We start from the raw sequence: 17,875 nt of genomic DNA, 5'->3' as shown, positions 1-17,875 counted from the left end.
TCCTCACTCACATCTAGGGGCTAGTGCCGAAATTGGGAGAGCTGTCTCAGTCCAGTCAAGCAACAGCCTGACATAGGCATAATTCTGAGAGTATGGCTTACAGACAATGTCCCAGAAACAGCCATTCCCATCCACGGATAGGTTCTGTCCCACTGGCAGGACAGATGCAGCAGAGGTGGTGGCACTGTGGTGTACAGTCTGGAAGGAGTTATTTTGGGAGTCCTTTAATGTTGTTGGCTTGGACCCCATGAAGTCTCATGGCTGCAGGTTAAGCATGAGCAAGAAACGTTCTGCTGAATGCCACGTACTGACCTCCCTCAGCTGATGAATCAGTACTCCTCCATATTGAATGACACTTGGAGGAAGCATGGTGGTGGCACTGGCACAGAATGAACTCTGGTTGGGGGATTGCCATGGCTAAGAGCGGCTCAGCCACTGATTGAGCTGGTCGGGTCCTAAAGGATGTAGCTGCTAAATTGGGTCCACAGAGCAAGTGGTAATGGAATCAACAGAGGCAAAAACATGTGACCTCATAGTTATCAATCTGCTGGCTGCAGAGGCATCTGTCCATGACAGTATGGGACAGACAACAAACAGATCTAGCAACTCAAGACTTGACATCCATGAGGCACTATCGACCATCAACAGCAGCAGAATTGTACTCCCAGTACAATCTGCAACTGCATGGCCTTTTCATACTTTCACTTAACCATTACTGTCGAGCCAGGGAATCAACCCTGGTTCAAAGAAGGGTGTAAGAGGGCACGCCAGGAACAGCATCAAGTAACCCTAATCCTAAAACTGAGGTGGAAGTGGTACTGCAGATGCTGGAGATTGGAGTCAATGTTAGAGTGATGCTGGAAAAGCACAGCAGGTCAGGCAGTATCCGAGGAGCTGGAAAATCAATGTTTTGGTCAAAAGACCTTCATCAGGATAGGAATTTGCCCAAAATGTCGATTTTCCTGCTCCTCTGATGCTGCCTGACCTGTGCTTTTGCAGCACCACTCTAATCTTGACTCTAAAACTGATGTCAACCTGGTGAAGCAAGCAACCTGGACTACTTTGTGTTCTAAATAGCATAAGCGGCAAGTGATAGACAGAGCGAAGCAATCTCACAACCAAAGATCTGATCTAAGCTCTGCAGACCGGCACTATCCAGTCGTGAATAATGGTGGATGATTAAACAACTAGCTGGAGGAGAAGGCTCCACAAATATCCCCATCCTTAATGAAGGAAGAGCCCAGCACATCAGTGCAAAAGATAAGGTTGAAGCATTTGCAACAGTCTTCAGCCAAAAGTGCCAAGTGAGGATCCATTGCTGATTACCCCAGTGGTCCCCGGGATTACAGATGCCAATCTTCAGCAAATTCAACTCATTCTACATGGTATTAAGAAATAGTTGGAGGCACTTGATAGTGCAAAGGCTCTGGGCCCTCAAGACATTCCATCTATTATACTAAGACATGTGTTTTAGAACTCCTGAACATCGCCAGCCAAGCTGATCAATACAATTCTAACACTATCTTTGGGTAGATGGTAATGCAGAAAATTACCCAGGTATTTCATGGTACACGCAAAGCAGGATGAAGCCAATTATCACCCCATCAGTCTACTCTCGATTATCAAAAAAGTGACGGGAAGTGTTATCAACCGTGCTATCAAGCAGCTCATACTCAGTAACCCTGATGGAACCCAAACTGGGTGTTAATCAGCTCCTGACCGCATTACAGCCTTGGTTCAAACGTGTACAAAAGAGCAGAATTCCAGAGATGAAGTGAGAGTGACCACTCTTGACATCAAGGCCTCATTTGACCAAGTGTGGTATCAAGGACCCCTAGGAAAACTGGAACCAATGGGTATCAGGCCAGACTCTCCAGTGGTTGAAGTCATACCTGGCACATAGGAAGATGTTTGTGGTTGTTGGAGGTCATTCATCTCTGCTCCAGGCCATCTTTATAAGAGTTCTTCACGTTAGTGTCCTCTGGCCTAAGCATCTTCAGCCGCTTCACCAATGACTTTTCCCTTATTATTGGTCAGAAGTGGGAAATATTTACTGATGGATGAATGATTTTTGCTGTGTTTGGCACCAATTGTGTCGTCTCAGATATTAAAGCAGTCCACTTTCAATACAAAAAGTCTGACAATATCCAGGCCAAGTTGACAAGCGGCAAGTAATATTTGTGCCAAAGAAATGCCAGGCAATAACTATCTCTATTTGAGATAGAGAGTCTACTCACAAACCCTTGATATTGGAAGGCATTACCATCACTTAATCTCCCACTATCAAAATTCTGGGTGTAAGCATTGGTTAGAAGCTCAACTGGACACTCCATATAAATACAATTCCTGCAAGAGCAGGTCAGACGCTAGAAATACTGGTGTATTGAGGACTCCTGAGTCCTCAAAAGCTGTCCAACATTTTCAAGGCACAAGTCAGGTCTGTGCTGGAATATTCACCACTTGCTCCAACAATACTCAAGAAACCTGACACCATCCAGGACAAAGCAGGCTGCTTGATTAGCACCACATTCTCAAAAGCCACTCCCACCACCACCACCAATAATTATAGCAGTGAAGTGTACCAGTACACGATGTACTGCAGAAATTCACCAAAAATCCTTAGACAGCACCTTCCAAACCCACAATAGTGTCCATCTAAAAGGACAAGGCAGCAGATTCATGGGAATGTCACCAATCAGCAAGTTCCCCTCCAAGCCATACTCATCCTAATTTAGAAATACATTGCTGTTCCTTCAAAATCCTGGAGCTGCTGCCCGAATAGCATTGTGGGTTTGCCAACAGCACGCGGGCTGCAGCAGTTCAAGAAGGCAAGTCAACCTCCACCACCACGATCAATTAGGGGCAGCGAATAAATGTTGGTCCAGCAGCTTCACTCAATCCCACGAGAGAATAAAAATAAGTTTAAATTGAAATTTATTAAAACCCCAGTTTTTCAGATTGGAATCTCAAACATAGTGAGTAATCACCATTAGTTTGAAACATCTAAGATGACTTTCCTGATTAAAAACCAAAAGAACTGTGGATGCTGTAAATCATGGAACAAAAACAAAGTTGCTGGGAAAGCTCCAACAGGTTTGTCAGCATCCATGAAGAGAAAACAGAATTAATGTTTCCAATCTGGTAACCCTTCCTCAGAACTTGCCCAGGAAGTTTTTTTTCATTTTTTTTTCCCCCCTGGGGAAGCTCTGAGGAAGGGTCACCAGGACTGGAAGTGTTAACTTTGATTTCTCTTCACAGATGCTGGCAGACCTGCTGAGCTTTTCTGGCAACTTCTGTTTTTGACTTTCCTGATAGAAAGTTTTAACGTTTTGTACAAATGGAATTCTTAATCAGGTGGGTAAATTATTTGTAAGCTAGGATGTGGTCTTTTCTGGAATACTATGGGTAGTCTATGCTGTCACCTGTGAAACAGTTAATTTCCTTAAATTTGTTTTTGAAATTAGAAGTTAGAGGTTTTTTTACATTGGCCAACGAATTGTTAAAGTACTTGGAGATACAGAATGGCTGACTTTAAAAGAATTTGCAAAACCTATATGCAAGGGCAAGGCCTTCCTTTCTGTTTGTTTTCAGCTTAAAAAGAATCAGCATAGTTCCCTTTTGTAAAGAGTGGTACATTTTGTTACTTGGTATTCTCCATGCATGTTGAAGTGCACATTGAGAATTCAGGTGCATATTCCAACTCCCCACCCAAAGTTTTGTTTATGTACACCTGTTCTTTGGTTAATATTTTAAGAAGATAGTACACTAATAATTATCAACAATGTAATAATTTTTGGTGTCCGACTGAAAAACTGGAGTTGTCTGATCTATTCAGGAATCACTGATTCAATCATTCATGTTCACCTGTAGACATGGTCTTCCTTCATGTTATTTGCATATGGCTAAAGAGTTCCTCTTTGAGAATTGAAGCATAAAGTAAGACATGGAAACATTGCTTCTCCAGTAACATGTTAATTTTTTTGCTGCAGGTAAAGCTGCTTTAGATACTGTGGTTGAAGTGGAAACCTCATCAGATAACATGAAGAGCACAGGACAAAGCACGTTTTTTCCAACCCTTAACTGGCAAGGTATTTAAATACTACTGCATAGCTGTATTGAACATCTAGTTACTTTTTTGATGCATCTCTAAAACAAATTTCTATTTTTGATAAGTGTACGTTAACTTTGGCAGAGGGCTACCAATCATTTTGGGGGTCATTTTAAAATTTAAGTGATAATAGTAAACAGATGTTAGCAAACTGACCCCCAATTTCAGTCCTCTCCTAATTGTTTGCATTCCTGTTGACTTCAGAGGAAAGGAAAATCAAGCAGCCTGTGTAATGGGTGGTCAATTTTGCATTCCTCTTTTGTTTACACTATTAAAAGCTAAAATTATCCTTTTTTGTTTTGGATGTCTACTATACAATTTTGATTCATGCTTAACTAATGTAATGTGGGGTTTGGATCCAAGGCCTGACTGGTGTAAAAGAAAGCAACGTTGTCCCACTTGTGAGGTAATGTTGTATGGCTTTGTTTCCATACCAACTGCAGCAATATGAAAAATATAATACACAGACCTGACTAGTAACTGTAATAAAACAGATCATTTTATCTGTGGCTTTTTTATTTTCTACAAAATTCTCCTCTTTATTAGGGTGTTTTTTCTTTTTGTCATGCATTCCTTACATTTAAATTTGTGACACTTTATATTTATAACATTGTGCTAAAAATACAGTGAGGTTTTTATTTAAGATGTAACAACTTTTCGTACCTGTTTTTTCCAGAAACAAAAGGTGATAAGAATGGTACTAATCCTTCTTCTGAAGACCGAACAGCGCTCATGAATGAGGATAGTGAGCCATCAGACGATGAACTTCTGTCCCTTTCAAGCCAGCACAGTACTACCAGTGTGGAAAAACAGCATGGGACGCCAAAAAGTGCCAAAAAGCAGGCACTCTCTCGATCCTCGGCACCTGAAAGTGTAGATCTTCTTGATTTCAATGGAGGTGCAACAAGCCAGACCTTTACAACTACTGCTCCAGCCAAGCCTCTGCCAACTAACTCTGACCTACTCAGTGACTTGTTTGGTAGCACCTCTTCCATTCCATCAACGCAGGGTAGTAGTGGTGCTCCAGGCTCAGCACATTCTACCCCTCGTAGGTCTGCAGGCTCTCCTTCTTTATCATCATCACCAAAAATTAATGAAGGTATTGTAGCTATAAAATTGTGTGGCAAACTTTGGGGGGGAAAAGAGCCTTGTATTAACAAAGCAATTTCAGTTCTGGTTTTCATCTCTATCTTATTAAGGTGCTAAAATGGTTCATAATTAATTATTGACTTAAATCTTCCAGGCAGTGGTAGTAATGGCCAGATTGCTGCTGTGCCTTGTCGAGTTCCCTGCCACAACATTGCTACTCACGTCTCCTGGGATCATCTGAGGCCAGTGTAATGTCCATTGGGAAGTTCCATTGGAGCAGAGAAGAGTCAGGCAAAAACATGGCATGTTCCCTTTTGACGGCACTGGCTGTTATTTGGCAAGCTTACCATGTTGGCGAACAATAGAAGAGAAATTGCCTCTGCTGATGTATAAAGGACATGGGTTTTTGAGTTGGGGAGATTCCAAAACAACACCAGAGAAATGCATCAGTCTATTCAAATCTAACATGTATCATTGGTTACTTTTAAACTTAAAATATACAATACAATTTGATTGTTTGTCTGTTTAAAGGGCTTTGTAATATAATTTCTGCCTCTCCTACATCTCCAGTACTTGACATTGAGAGTATATGTCCACTTGTAAATGACCTTTTAATCAGCATAAAGTACAATGCAGAAGATGGAAAATTGAATTAAAATGCAACAAGTGCTTTGTACACACTGATGTTTAATTGATGCAATTTAAACCGTGAAAGGTGTTGTCTCATGCACTGCTTCAGACCTGATGGAGCTTGGAGCATGAATTCCCTCCCACACTGGCCTTTGTAGACTGACTATAGCGTACAATTCAATGTGTCACCTTGAAAAAGTATCCTTTTGTTTTACATTGGAGCCTTTTTGTGAGAAAAGCAGCAGCAACAAACTACTAAACATTGCATTCTGGATCAGTGGTGCTGGAAGAGCACAGCAATTCAGGCAACATCCGGATGCTGCCTGAATTGCTGTGCTCTTCCAGCACCACTGATCCAGAATCTGGTTTCCAGCATCTGCAGTCATTGTTTTTACCCTACTAAACATTGCATGTTCATATTGATTGGTGGTGAGTCACGCACAACTTTCTAAATCTATAATACTTTGCTAGATGCACCTTGTTTCTGTTTGGTCGATTCATTTTCATTTTACACAAAGCCTACACTTATATGCTTTGTTTTGTTAGTGGTGACCCTTAATTGCAAACTGTTGAGAAATATGACCTTAATTGAGATGTAGAATTAATGTAGAGAGGTGATCATAAAATATAACTTAAAGGTCAGGCCCATATACCACAACATCTGGGTAATTGCCAGGTACAAACTCATTCCTCTGTTAAATTTGCCACAGTGTAGGTGATTTTCATGAAATTGTCACTTTAATGCATAAATTCGCATTATGGGCCACTCAAGAATATTTCTGAATATTGTCACTAGCTGCCTGGGAGAACAGTTTGGTTTGATGAATGAGTGGAAAGGTGGTCATTGTGATTGGTGATTTGGCTGCGAAGTTACCTGGGTTCATTTATCTTAATATTTTCTGTATAAGTACATATGTAGAACTGCTTCAAGTCTCCAACTTATTGCTTTGTTTAGAAAAAAAAAAAGCAGAGGATCCTGGGGTTCAATGACATTGCCCATCAGAATTTGGAACTTCCAGGCAACAGTACTTCTGTAGGTCTGCATGCTAGGACATGTTGCAAGGGTGTATCTTCAGATGTATACCTATCTCCAAAGATCTGGCCCATGTAGTTGACTGAGATAAATGCAAATTGCAAGGCTCCATAAGCAACAGAGTTTAATGATCAGTAATCTCTTTTTTTAAAAAAAAATGTTTGCGAGAGAAGATTGTGAAATTGTCCATTTTTGCATAAAGTATGAAAAGCTCTTGGCTAAATGGCTGAGAGATTGCAGAGTTCTGAGTTGCAGATGTAGGTAGTTGATGGAGGGGAATATATCTGTAGTCTGCAGAAAAATAACAATGGACTGGTCAGCTTGGGCAAAAATACTCAAGTGGAATTCAGTCGACAGAGGTGTGATATGATGCATTTGGGTGGATAAAGAAGGAATGTATTATAATGGTAAGATACTTTGTAAGTGTAGAGGAACAAAAATGCTTTTTTGGGTGCATGTGCACGGATCCTTGAAGATAGCAGGACAGAAAATATGTTTAATGAAACATACAGGATGCTTTATTATACAAGGCATAGAATAGGACCAAGTAAGCTTTGGTAAAACTATATAATAAAAGTGGTATGGCTACAGCTGGAATACTCTGCATTATTTTGTTTACCACATTTTAGGAAGGATGTGATCATGCAAGGCTGGTGGGGGACACAGGAGATTTGTATGGATTTTGCCTGCACTGGAGACTTTTAGCTATGAGGGGTGATGGGCTAGGCTGGAGCTATTTTCTTTGGAACAAAGCAGGCTGATAGGAAGTTTTAATTGAGGGGCTTAGATAAAATGGATAGGAAGGCTCAATTAAAGAGCTAAGACAGAACATAAAACTGAAACATAAAGCCAGCACTGTGTTGCCAGAAAACTTGGATACATTGCTTTCAATTTCTTTGTCTAAGTTATGAACATAAATTGTAAACAGCTGAGGCCCAACCCTGTTCCTTGCAGCTAGCTAGATCGCAATGTGAATTGCACGTTTATGCCTTCTCTTTCTGCCTGTTACATAATCATTTATGGATCATTATTTATCTTTTCCCCCGCCAACCCTGTTGCATATTTTGCCTATTATTCTTCTACGTGTCACCTAATTGAATGTCTTGTTGAAATCAAAGTTTATGACATTCCCCTTATGTTTCAAAAAAAACTCAAAAATTTTTCAAACTTTATTTCCCTTTGATAAAACTACATTGGTTTATCTGATCGTACTAATGTTTACTTCTGGTTAAAATTTTTAACATTACTAGAAGGAGACTAAATGTTGATTGTTTTTGATCTTGTGCTCATCAGAACTGGATACAAGAAACAGACTTGAATAAAGAGACACTACTTTATACAGTGAGGATGTGGGCCTTAAGTTGGCATGGAGACAGTTAACAGTCAAATTTAATTCTCAGACCAGACAGATTTTTGTTGGTCAGGGCATTGCCATAGCAATGCAGCAAAGTTTGCCTGTCTTCATGAGTCTTTTGTGAAAAATGTGAAATGTATGCATGAATTCCTGTGGCCTACTCAAACAGGGTCCTGAGTAGTTGTATATGGAGTTTTGAGCACACAAATACATTAACTGCAGACCTGGCTGATGAACTTAAATTCGTTTCTGGTGTAACTCTTTGGACAGACTGATTTAATCATTAATTCTGGCAGCAGAATCCTATTTAATTGTAGATATATTCTGAGGTTAGCCCTAGTTGGTTAAGACAGTTGGTTGGACCGATGGTTTGCCATGCAGAGGGAAACCAATGGCATAGGTTCAATTCCCACATCGGCTGAGGTCACTGCGAATGTCTGGTTGAATCCATCAACATCTCAGAGGCTTTGGCCCTCTTGTAGCTCAGTGGTTGTGTCCCTCCCCTTGGACAGGGTGATCCAAATTCAGTCCCACCTGCACTAGAGGTGTGTTATGACATTTTACAGGTTGATTTAGACAAATAGATTAAATTAAAGATTAACTTTTCTGAGACTTGCAGGCATGGGCTGGTTGAATGTGGCCAATGTGCTTCTGGTTGGAAATGGTCAAGATATTTGATACGGTCCACCAGTATTGGGATGTACTGTGTACATACCCAGCATCACACTGCCACTGCTGCTCATATCTTTCATTACTACTTCATGTTGTAGTTAAAACCTCTTTTTGGCTTGACAGCAGCATCCAGTTAGTGTAGAAAATCACTCTGCCCTATGTCTCAAAAAAATCTAAGAAATGTTTTAAACTTGATTTCCCTTTTATAAAACTATCACTTTAGATGCATGGTTAAAATGTCAATATTACTGAAAGGATTTACAGCATAGTAGCAGTGTGAGACCGCTAACTCCACCTGTTGTTCAAATTCTGGATACATCCCTTTTCAGTGTAATCTGAGGTAGACTGTGTACTGTTCGGGGAGAAAGGTGCTGAATATTGGGCCTATTTGAGTTTTTTAATAAGATTTCCTTTTTGATATGATGTGGAGGTGCCGATGTTGGACTGGGGTGGACAAAGATTTTAAAAATCTCACACGATGCCAGGTTATAATCCAACAGGTTTTTCTGGCTTTCAGAGGGCTGCTGCTTCACGTAACTAGTGGGGCAGGATCGTAAGAAACAGAATTTGTAGCAAACTATCAGTGTCCTATGATTCTGCCCCACTAGGTGCCTGATGAAGGAGCAGTGCTATGAAAGCTAGTATTTCCAAATAAACCTGTTGGATTATAACCTGGTGTTGTGTGACTATTAAATTAGCCCTTTGCAATAAATTGCTGCATTTCCCAATGACTAGCTAACTACTAATCTGTTGTTCTGCTTTCACTTTCCCTCCTTTCCTGAATAGTGGTATTTGGTTTATTAATTTCCAATATGATGGAACCACCCTATAAACTAAGGAAAACTAGCAACATTACAGTTGGTGTATCTGCTATCTCCGTAGCCGTCTGTTCTAGAACTCTACGTCAAGAGAATTTGTCAGCTTTATATTCTCAAGTTTCCCTCACTTTATCTCTGCTGATTTATTAATTGCTTTTAGCTCATTAGTCCCTTGCTAATTCTCTTACTGCTATGTAACCATTGTTTTGTTCTCTTAAGCAATGATGTCAAGGACTTTTTTCCATTTAATATGCAAGTCATACATTTCTAAAAAGGTTAATAAGCTAATACAAAGATGTCAGTTGAACATTATCGAAATTAATTCTGATCAAATCACTTTTTTGCATTAGTCCTGAGCTTTGTGGAGAACTGTGTGCTTTCTAGAATGTGGGAAAGTATTGTGTTTAGTTAAGTGAGATGAAATTATGTTTCACTCCGGTATACTTTGATGTGAACTAATACGTTACTTGATAGCTTTTAAATTTTTTCCATGAGATCTTGGCATCGTTATTGCACATCCCAATTGCCCTTGTAACACTGTTCCTGAATTGGTGCAGGTACACCTTTTGGTATGATTAGGAAAGAAGTTATGGAGTCATAGAGATGTACAACACGGAAACAGATGCTTCGGTCCAACTTGTCCATGCCGACCAGATATTCCAACCCAATCTAGTCCCACCTGCCAGCACCATCCCATATCTCTCCAAACCCTTCCTATTCATATACCCATCCATATGCCTCTTAAATGTTGCAATTGTACTAGCGTCCACCACTTCCCCAGGGAGCTCATTCCATATACATACCACTCCCTGTGTAGAAAAAGTTGCTCCTTAGGTCTCTCTTATATCTTTTCCCCTCTCACCCTAAACTTATGCCCTCTAATTCTCGACTCTTTGTCCCTCCTCCCCCCTACTAAGGAAAGAAACTTTTGTCTATTTATCCTTTCCATGCCCCTCATGATTTTATAAACCTCTATAAGGTCACCCCTCAGCCTCTGACCTCCAGGCAAAATTGCCCCAGCCTATTCAGCCTCTCCCTATAGCTTCAATCCTCCAATCCTGACAACATCCTTGTAAATCTTTTCTGAACCCTTTCAAGTTTAACAACATCTTTGCGATAGGAAGGAGACCAGAATTGCATGCAATATTCCAACAGTGGCCTAACCAATGTCCTGTACAGCCGCAACATGACCTCCCAACTCCTGTACTCTATGCTCTGCCCAGTAAAGGAAAGCATACCAAACGCCTTCACTATCCTATCTACCTGCGACTCCACTTTCAAGGAGCTATGAATCTGCACTCCAAGGTCTCTTTGTTCAGCAACACTCCCTAGGACCTTACCATTAAGTGTATAAGTCCTGCTAAGATTTGCTTTCCCAAAATGCAGCACCTCGCATTTATCTGAATTAAACTCCATCTGCCACTTCTCAGCCCATTGGCCCATCTGGTCCAGATCCTGTTGTAATCTGAGGTAACTCACTTTGCTGTCCACTACACCTCCAATTTTGGTGTCATCTGCAAACTTACTAACTGTACCTCTTATGCTCACTTCCAAATCATTTATTTAAATGATGAAAAGTAGTGGACCCAACACCGATCCTTGTGGCACTCCACTGGTCACAGGCCTCCAGTCTGAAAAACAATCTACCTCCACCATCACCCTCTGTCTTCTACTTTCGAGCCAGTTTTGTATCCTGATGACTAGTTCTTCCCGTATTACATGAGATCAAACCTTGCTTACCAGTCTCCCATGGGGAACCTTGTTGAACGCCTTACTGAAGTCCATCTAGATCATGTCTACCACTCTGCCTTCATCTTGGATTTTGACCGAGTGATCGATGAAGAATGGCAATTATATCTCCTGTCAGGATGTTGTGTGATTTGGAGGAGAATGTGCAGATGATGGTGCTCCCATGTATCTGCTGCCTTTGTCCCTGTAAATAGTAGAGGTATGCATTGATGCCACTCTGTGTGTTGGTGGTTGAGGAAGTGAATGCATTAGGCAGTGGATGGGAGACTGAGAAAGGTGGCTTGCTTTCTCCTGGATGATGTCCAGCCTAGTGGATGTTATTGGAGCTGCACTCAACCAGGCAACTGGAGAGTGCTGGTATTAATGATGTTGAGAGGAATAGAACCTGGGCTCGGCTGAAGGAATTTCAACAGTTACATGCAAAATTAAAATGTTGAACTTGCAAGATAATCTCTGGATTACTATCTGAGATACAGGCAAACTGTCATAGCATAAGTCAAGTCAAGGAGATAAACGTGTAGGCTCAAACATTGGTGTGGGTGGAATGGGTTTTGATTAATGAGCCATTGGACCAGTACTGGGGTGGAAGGGAACTGTTCCAGTGGAACAAGTTTCACTCGAACTGTTGCTGGGACTCCTGTCTTGGTGAATTCAGTAACTAGGGCTATAGAGAGAGGGCGTAAGGAAAGGAGAAACATAAGCTTACAAAGGAAAAGAATATGTGAACATTGTCGGGCAGCTATTTGGAATGATACCCAGCATGCAACAGGAAAGGACAGTGTACAAACATTGGGGAAAAAGAGCAGCAAATGGGGAGAAAAATGGTTTAAAAATGGTTAAATTCATGGCTTTTTACAAAATAGATGAATTAAACAGAAGACAGTGGAGACGATCTCTCTGCCATTATTGGAAATACGCTTCAAGGGGATTGAAAACACACTGAGCATCATTGCAAAGACCGAACTTCAGTTCTGAAGAAGAGTCACTCAAAAATTTGCCTCTTTCTCTCTCTCTCTCCAGTGTTGCCAAACCTGCTGAATTTCTCCAGTATTCTGTGCCTGAGAATCTAAAAATAGGGAAATGTTACAATGATACGATTCAGATTTCACCTAAAATATCGTGAACAACTTCTTTCCCCTTGTCTAAGAAGAGATGTACTGGCAGTCCAGAGAAGGTTCACTAGGCTGATTCCAGTTATGGAGAGGTTGTCTTAAGGGGAGTTGTTGAGAAGGTTGGAGCCTGTATTCATTGGTACTTGGAAAAATGAGAAGTGATCTTAGTGAAATATCTGAAATTCTTATCGGGCTTGACAGGGTGAATGTGGAGAGGTGGTTTCCACTTTGGGGAATGTTTAGGGCCAAATGGCATAATCTGAGTAGGAGGTTGTCCAGTTATGATAGAGATGAGGAGTGGTTTCTTCAAAGAGTAGTGAGTCTGTGCAATCATGTGCTACAGGGAGCTGTCAAGGCTGGTTCATGAATTATATTCAAGGCTAAGATAGACAGACTTTTAATCAGGAAGGAAATTGGGTTGTGGGGAAAAAGGCAGGTAAGTGCAGTTGAGGATTATCAGATCAGCTATTATCTCATTGAATTGTACACTAGATTTGATGGACTAAACAGCCTGCTTCTGCACCTATGTCTTTTGTTCTTATTCCATCACACTCCTGGCTTTTTGATGAATGATCGACATGGGGGATTCAGGACGTAAGCTACTTGGTGCAGAATTTCCAGCTTCTGATCTGCATTTGTAGCTATTGTACCCAGTTTAGTTCCTGCCCAATGAGAACCCACCCCTTAAGGTATTGATTGTGAGGATTCACTAGCGGTAATGCTGTTTAATGTATATGGAAGATGATTAAATTGTATTTCGTTGAAGATGGTTATTGGGTGGCATTTGCATATTCTAGATGTTGCTTGCCTCTAATTAGCCCAAGCCTGGATGCTGTCCAGATCTTCCTTCACAGTTCTATTTCAGTATTTGAGGAGTGGCAAGTGGTGCTGAATGTTACAATTATCAGCAAAAATTTCTCCTCCTTCTGACCAGTATGTTGGAGGCAAGATCATTGCCAAAGCAGCTGAAAATCGTTGGGATTAGGACCCCTGAAAAACCCATGCAGTGATCTCCTAAATGGAGGCCATTAATCTTGAAGAACTTCAACCATCTTTGTGTGCTATGTATAACTCCAACCATCAAGAGTGTTGCCCTCAATTTCCATGTACTTCAATTTTGTTAGACTCTTGATGCCTGCCTTGGTCAAATGCTGCTTTGATGTAAGAGTAGTGACTGTCATTATACTTTTGAGTTCAGCTTTTTATTCCACCTTTGGATCGTGACTTTGACTCTTTTCCATCATGTTGCAGGGCGGCACAGTGGCTCAGTGGTTAGCACTGCTACCTCACAGCTCAGGGTCCCAGGTTCGATTCCAGCCTCGGGTGACTGTCTGTGTGGAGCTTGCACATTCTCCCTGCGTCTGCGTGGGTTTCCTCCGGGTGCTCCGGTTTCCTCCCACAGTCCAAAGATGTGCAGGTCAGGTGAATTGGCCATGCTAAATTGCCCCATAGTGTTAGGTCAATTAGTCAGAGGGAAATGGGTCTGGGTGGGTTACTCTTCGGAGGGTCAGTGTGGACTGATTGGGCCGAAGGGCCTGTTTCCATGCTGTAGGGAATCTAATCTAAAAAAATCTAAGATAAATGAGAGTAGGCAGATGGGGTAGTAATTGACTGGATTAGACTTGTCCTGCTTTTTCTGGGCAGGACACATGACTGGAGTTTTAGGTAAAATATCAGAAGCCCGTGGACCAGCAACTCATGCTCCTGAGGTGCATGTACAGAATCCAAGCTTACAAGCTTAGCTTGGTGAAGATGAGCCTGTTGTTTGTTAATCATAGTCTAGAAGTTACTGTGAACACATTCCTTGACCAGTATTAACCTTCAGATCTTTGCATATGATTGATTTTGAAAAGTCACTTTTAGAACTGATGATTAATGACCACCTTTTGCAAGTTAACTTCTACCACAAATTAGAGAGAGAACAAAATAGAAGGCAGTGAGCTCTAACATTAAATTGGGCAAAAATAGAATGCTTACAGAAATACTAAAGCAAAGAAGATAGGATTGTAAATGGTCATAATGAACAATATTTGAATGAACTAAATTATTTGTCTAAAGTTTTTTGGTTTTGTCAACTATACTGAAGTATTGCTTGCTAATTGAGAAATTTTATTACAGCAAGTGTAATTTTTGAAATTGCCATGAGCTGAAAGCAGACAACTGTTTGTCTTTGAATTGAGAAGCATGCTAATAGTCAAAGGGTAAAAATCTGCTTATTCCTGAACATTGTTCAACTCTATTATAACAGAGTTTGCAGTTTTAATTTGGCACTTAAACATAAGTGAATTTGTATTGAAAGTGCGTTCAGAAAGTATTGTCACATAAATGTCTAGGTGTTAAAATGCTAAATAATGAAATCATGCAATATTTTTAAGAAAGCAATTGGATCCTTGGGGGGGTGGGGGGGGAAACTAATTGTTTTCCAATGAACCATTTTGTGTCTTGTAAATCTTTAGGAACAGCGTTTGATCCATTTGACTCTCAAGCCAAGCAACAGAATCAGGATTTACTTGGTGTTTTCCTCAATCGGAGTGGTGCAGGTTCTCCCGTTGGACAAGCTGACCCTTTCATTCAAACAGCCAGGACGCCATCTCCAACTCCACAAAGCACTGCTGGTGATCCTTTCAGTATGGGTAAAAAATTGGCATATTACTTTTAAGTCTTTTTTTTTTAAAAACACTTTTATGCTTTAAGTCAATTGTGACCCCACTCAGTTTCTATTCCAACAGTATATAGATGTTACTAGCTGGCAATGGTGCTGCTTCTGCCCTATTAGAAACAATTAGTTTGCCTTCAGTTCCAATACTGATTCTTGATTAAAAATTTAATAGACGTTTTAAAATTATATCTTACAATAGCATATACTTTTAAACTGAATTGATTCTTTTGGTCCATTAAATATTATTTAACTTCCCTTTAGCCACCTTCCCCTTTCTTTGAGGTACTGACTCTTGGTGAGGTAGTGTTCTCCCTGTGTTCCCTTTGCTCCAGTATTTTGCAGCAGTTGCCTTGCATTAACTGTTGGGCCGAAGGGCCTGTTTCCACACTGTAATGTAATGTAATGTAATCTAATGTAATCTAATCTAATCTTCAGCTGAGCAGCTGGAGCTAATTCCATCTTGACTGTGTAGTCTTCATTCAGCATAAATTGCTCGATGCCAATCAAAAGCCAAGGTGCTGCCTTTTTCCCTTGAAGGATATTGAGTAAGATTTATGATACTTCATGATTACCAGCTAACCAAGTGTGAAATGTAGTTTCAACCTGGGATTCATTCTCATCTGACAGACACAGTTACTAAACTGAACCATTAGGGAACCTTTTGGATTCCAAAACACACTTAAGAATGGAATGGTAGAAATTGAAATGTTTCTAGTTTTTTCTAGATTGTGTCCTATAATTTTATCCAACTCACCAGAGTTCATTGGGCAGCCCAATGGCTCAGTGGTTAGCACTGCTGCCACACAATGCCAGGGACCTGGGTTCAATTCTAGCCTTACATAACTCAGTGTGGAGTTTGCACACTCTCCCCATGTCAGCATGGGTTTTTGCAGGGTGCTCCAGTTTTCTCTCATGGTCCAAGGTGTGCAGGTTAGGTGGATCGGTCACACTAAACTACCCATTGTGTCCAGGGATGGGCAGGTCAGGTGGATTAGCCATGGTAAATGTGGGGGTATGGAGATGGGTAGGATGCTGTTTGGAGGGTGGTGCAGTCAGGATGGGCTGAATGGCCTTTTCCCACACTGTAGGAATTCTATGATTCTTTAAGCTTTACGTTGACTAATTCGAAGTTCTATTTTTATAAGTAGTAATGATATTACAGTGTAGTTACCCAGATATTCCTCTCGGGCTGACACTGGGAGTGCTCCACTTAGGTATTTTGATGTAGTTTATATTCCCATTAGGCATGAATTTTTATGCAGAAGTAGAGTGAGAGGCTTCTGGTTGAATAATTGATTTACTTAAATTTTTTTGCCTGTGGGATATAAGTTCCAACTTCATCTAGTTGGATGCTTGTTCTTTGGTCCATGTCAAATCAATTTGGGCCACTCAGAGTGAAATACACAGCACACAACCTAGTTTGGAAAATTGTGGTGTGATCTTGGTCAAGTACAGATACTTCAGAGCATTTTACCTTTTTTATGTTAGATTTGTCCTGTACATAACAAACCAATGGGATTTTGAAAACGGAGTGTTCAATTTGGCAATAGTGATCAAGGTTTGGGAGAAGATTTGTAGCTAGGGTGCTCGTTGTTGTGGTTCTGTTCGCCAAGCTGGGAATTTGTGTTGCAGACATTTCGTCCCCTGTCTAGGTGACATCCTCAGTAATTGGGAGCCTCCTGTGAAGCGCTTCTGTGATGTTTCCTCTGGCATTTATAGTGGTCTGTCTCTGCCGCTTCCGGTTGTCAGTTTCAGCTGTCCGCTGCAGTGGCCGGTATATTGGGTTCAGGTCGATGTGCTTATTGATTGAGTCTGTGGATGAGTGCCATGCCTCTAGGAATTCCTTGGCTGTTCTCTGTGTGGCTTGTCCTATAATAGTAGTGTTGTCCCAGTCAAATTCATGTTGCTTGTCATTTGCGTGTGTGGCTACTAAGGATAGCTGGTCATGTCATTTCGTGGCTAGTTGGTGTTCATGGATGCGGACAGTTAGCTGTCTTCCTGTTTGTCCTATGTAGTGTTTGTGCAGTCCTTGCATGGGATTTTGTACACTAATTGGTTTTGCTCATGCTGGGTATCGGGTCCTTCATTCTGGTGAGTTGTTGTCTGAGAGTGGCTGTGGGTTGTGTGCTGTTATGAGTCCTAGTGGTTGCAGTAGCCTGGCTGTCAGTTCAGAAATGCTTTTGATGTATGGTAGTGTGGCTAGTCCTTTGGGTTCTGGCATGTCCTCATTCCGTTGTCTTTCCCTTTGGGCATCTGTTGATGAAATTGCGTGGGTATCCGTTTTTGGCGAATACATTGTATAGGTAGAACGTAGAACATAGAACAATACAGCACAGAACAGGCCCTTCGGCCCACTGTGTTGTGCTGAACATTTGTCCTAGCTTAAGCACCCATCCATGTACCTATCCAATTGCTCCTTAAAGGTCGCCAATGTTTTCTGCCACTCCCACAGGCAGCGCATTCCATGCCCCCACCACTCTCTGGGTAAAGAACCTACCCCTGACATCCCCCCCCAGACCCTTCCCCCTTCACCTTAAATTTATGTCCCCTTGTAACACTCTGTTATACCCGGGGAAAAGGTTTCTGATTGTCTACTCTATCTATTCCCCTGATCATCTTATACACCTCTATCAAGTCACCCCTCATCCTTC

The 17,875-nt window shown here is 41.2% G+C and overlaps 1 protein-coding gene across 6 annotated transcripts in view; it reads left to right on the top strand.

The window, feature by feature from the left end:
• The window catches only part of dnajc6 (DnaJ (Hsp40) homolog, subfamily C, member 6), a 140,367-nt gene that overhangs the window by 77,463 nt on the left and 45,029 nt on the right, over nucleotides 1-17,875 (top strand). For 5 of the 6 annotated variants that reach the window (XM_043699437.1, XM_043699441.1, XM_043699439.1 and 2 more), the window contains 3 exons: nucleotides 3,990-4,088; nucleotides 4,785-5,207; nucleotides 15,022-15,198. In XM_043699437.1, the coding sequence (XP_043555372.1) occupies nucleotides 3,990-4,088; nucleotides 4,785-5,207; nucleotides 15,022-15,198 (699 nt within the window). The remainder of the gene's footprint in view (nucleotides 1-3,989; nucleotides 4,089-4,784; nucleotides 5,208-15,021; nucleotides 15,199-17,875) is intronic. The other variant, XM_043699436.1, reaches the window with a different exon arrangement.

Source organism: Chiloscyllium plagiosum, chromosome 11 (genome assembly GCF_004010195.1).
Source record: "Chiloscyllium plagiosum isolate BGI_BamShark_2017 chromosome 11, ASM401019v2, whole genome shotgun sequence".
Taxonomy (NCBI): Eukaryota; Metazoa; Chordata; class Chondrichthyes; order Orectolobiformes; family Hemiscylliidae; genus Chiloscyllium; species Chiloscyllium plagiosum.
The sequence above is the reverse complement of the archived record's forward strand: the minus strand, read 5'-3'. Positions and strand labels throughout refer to the sequence as shown.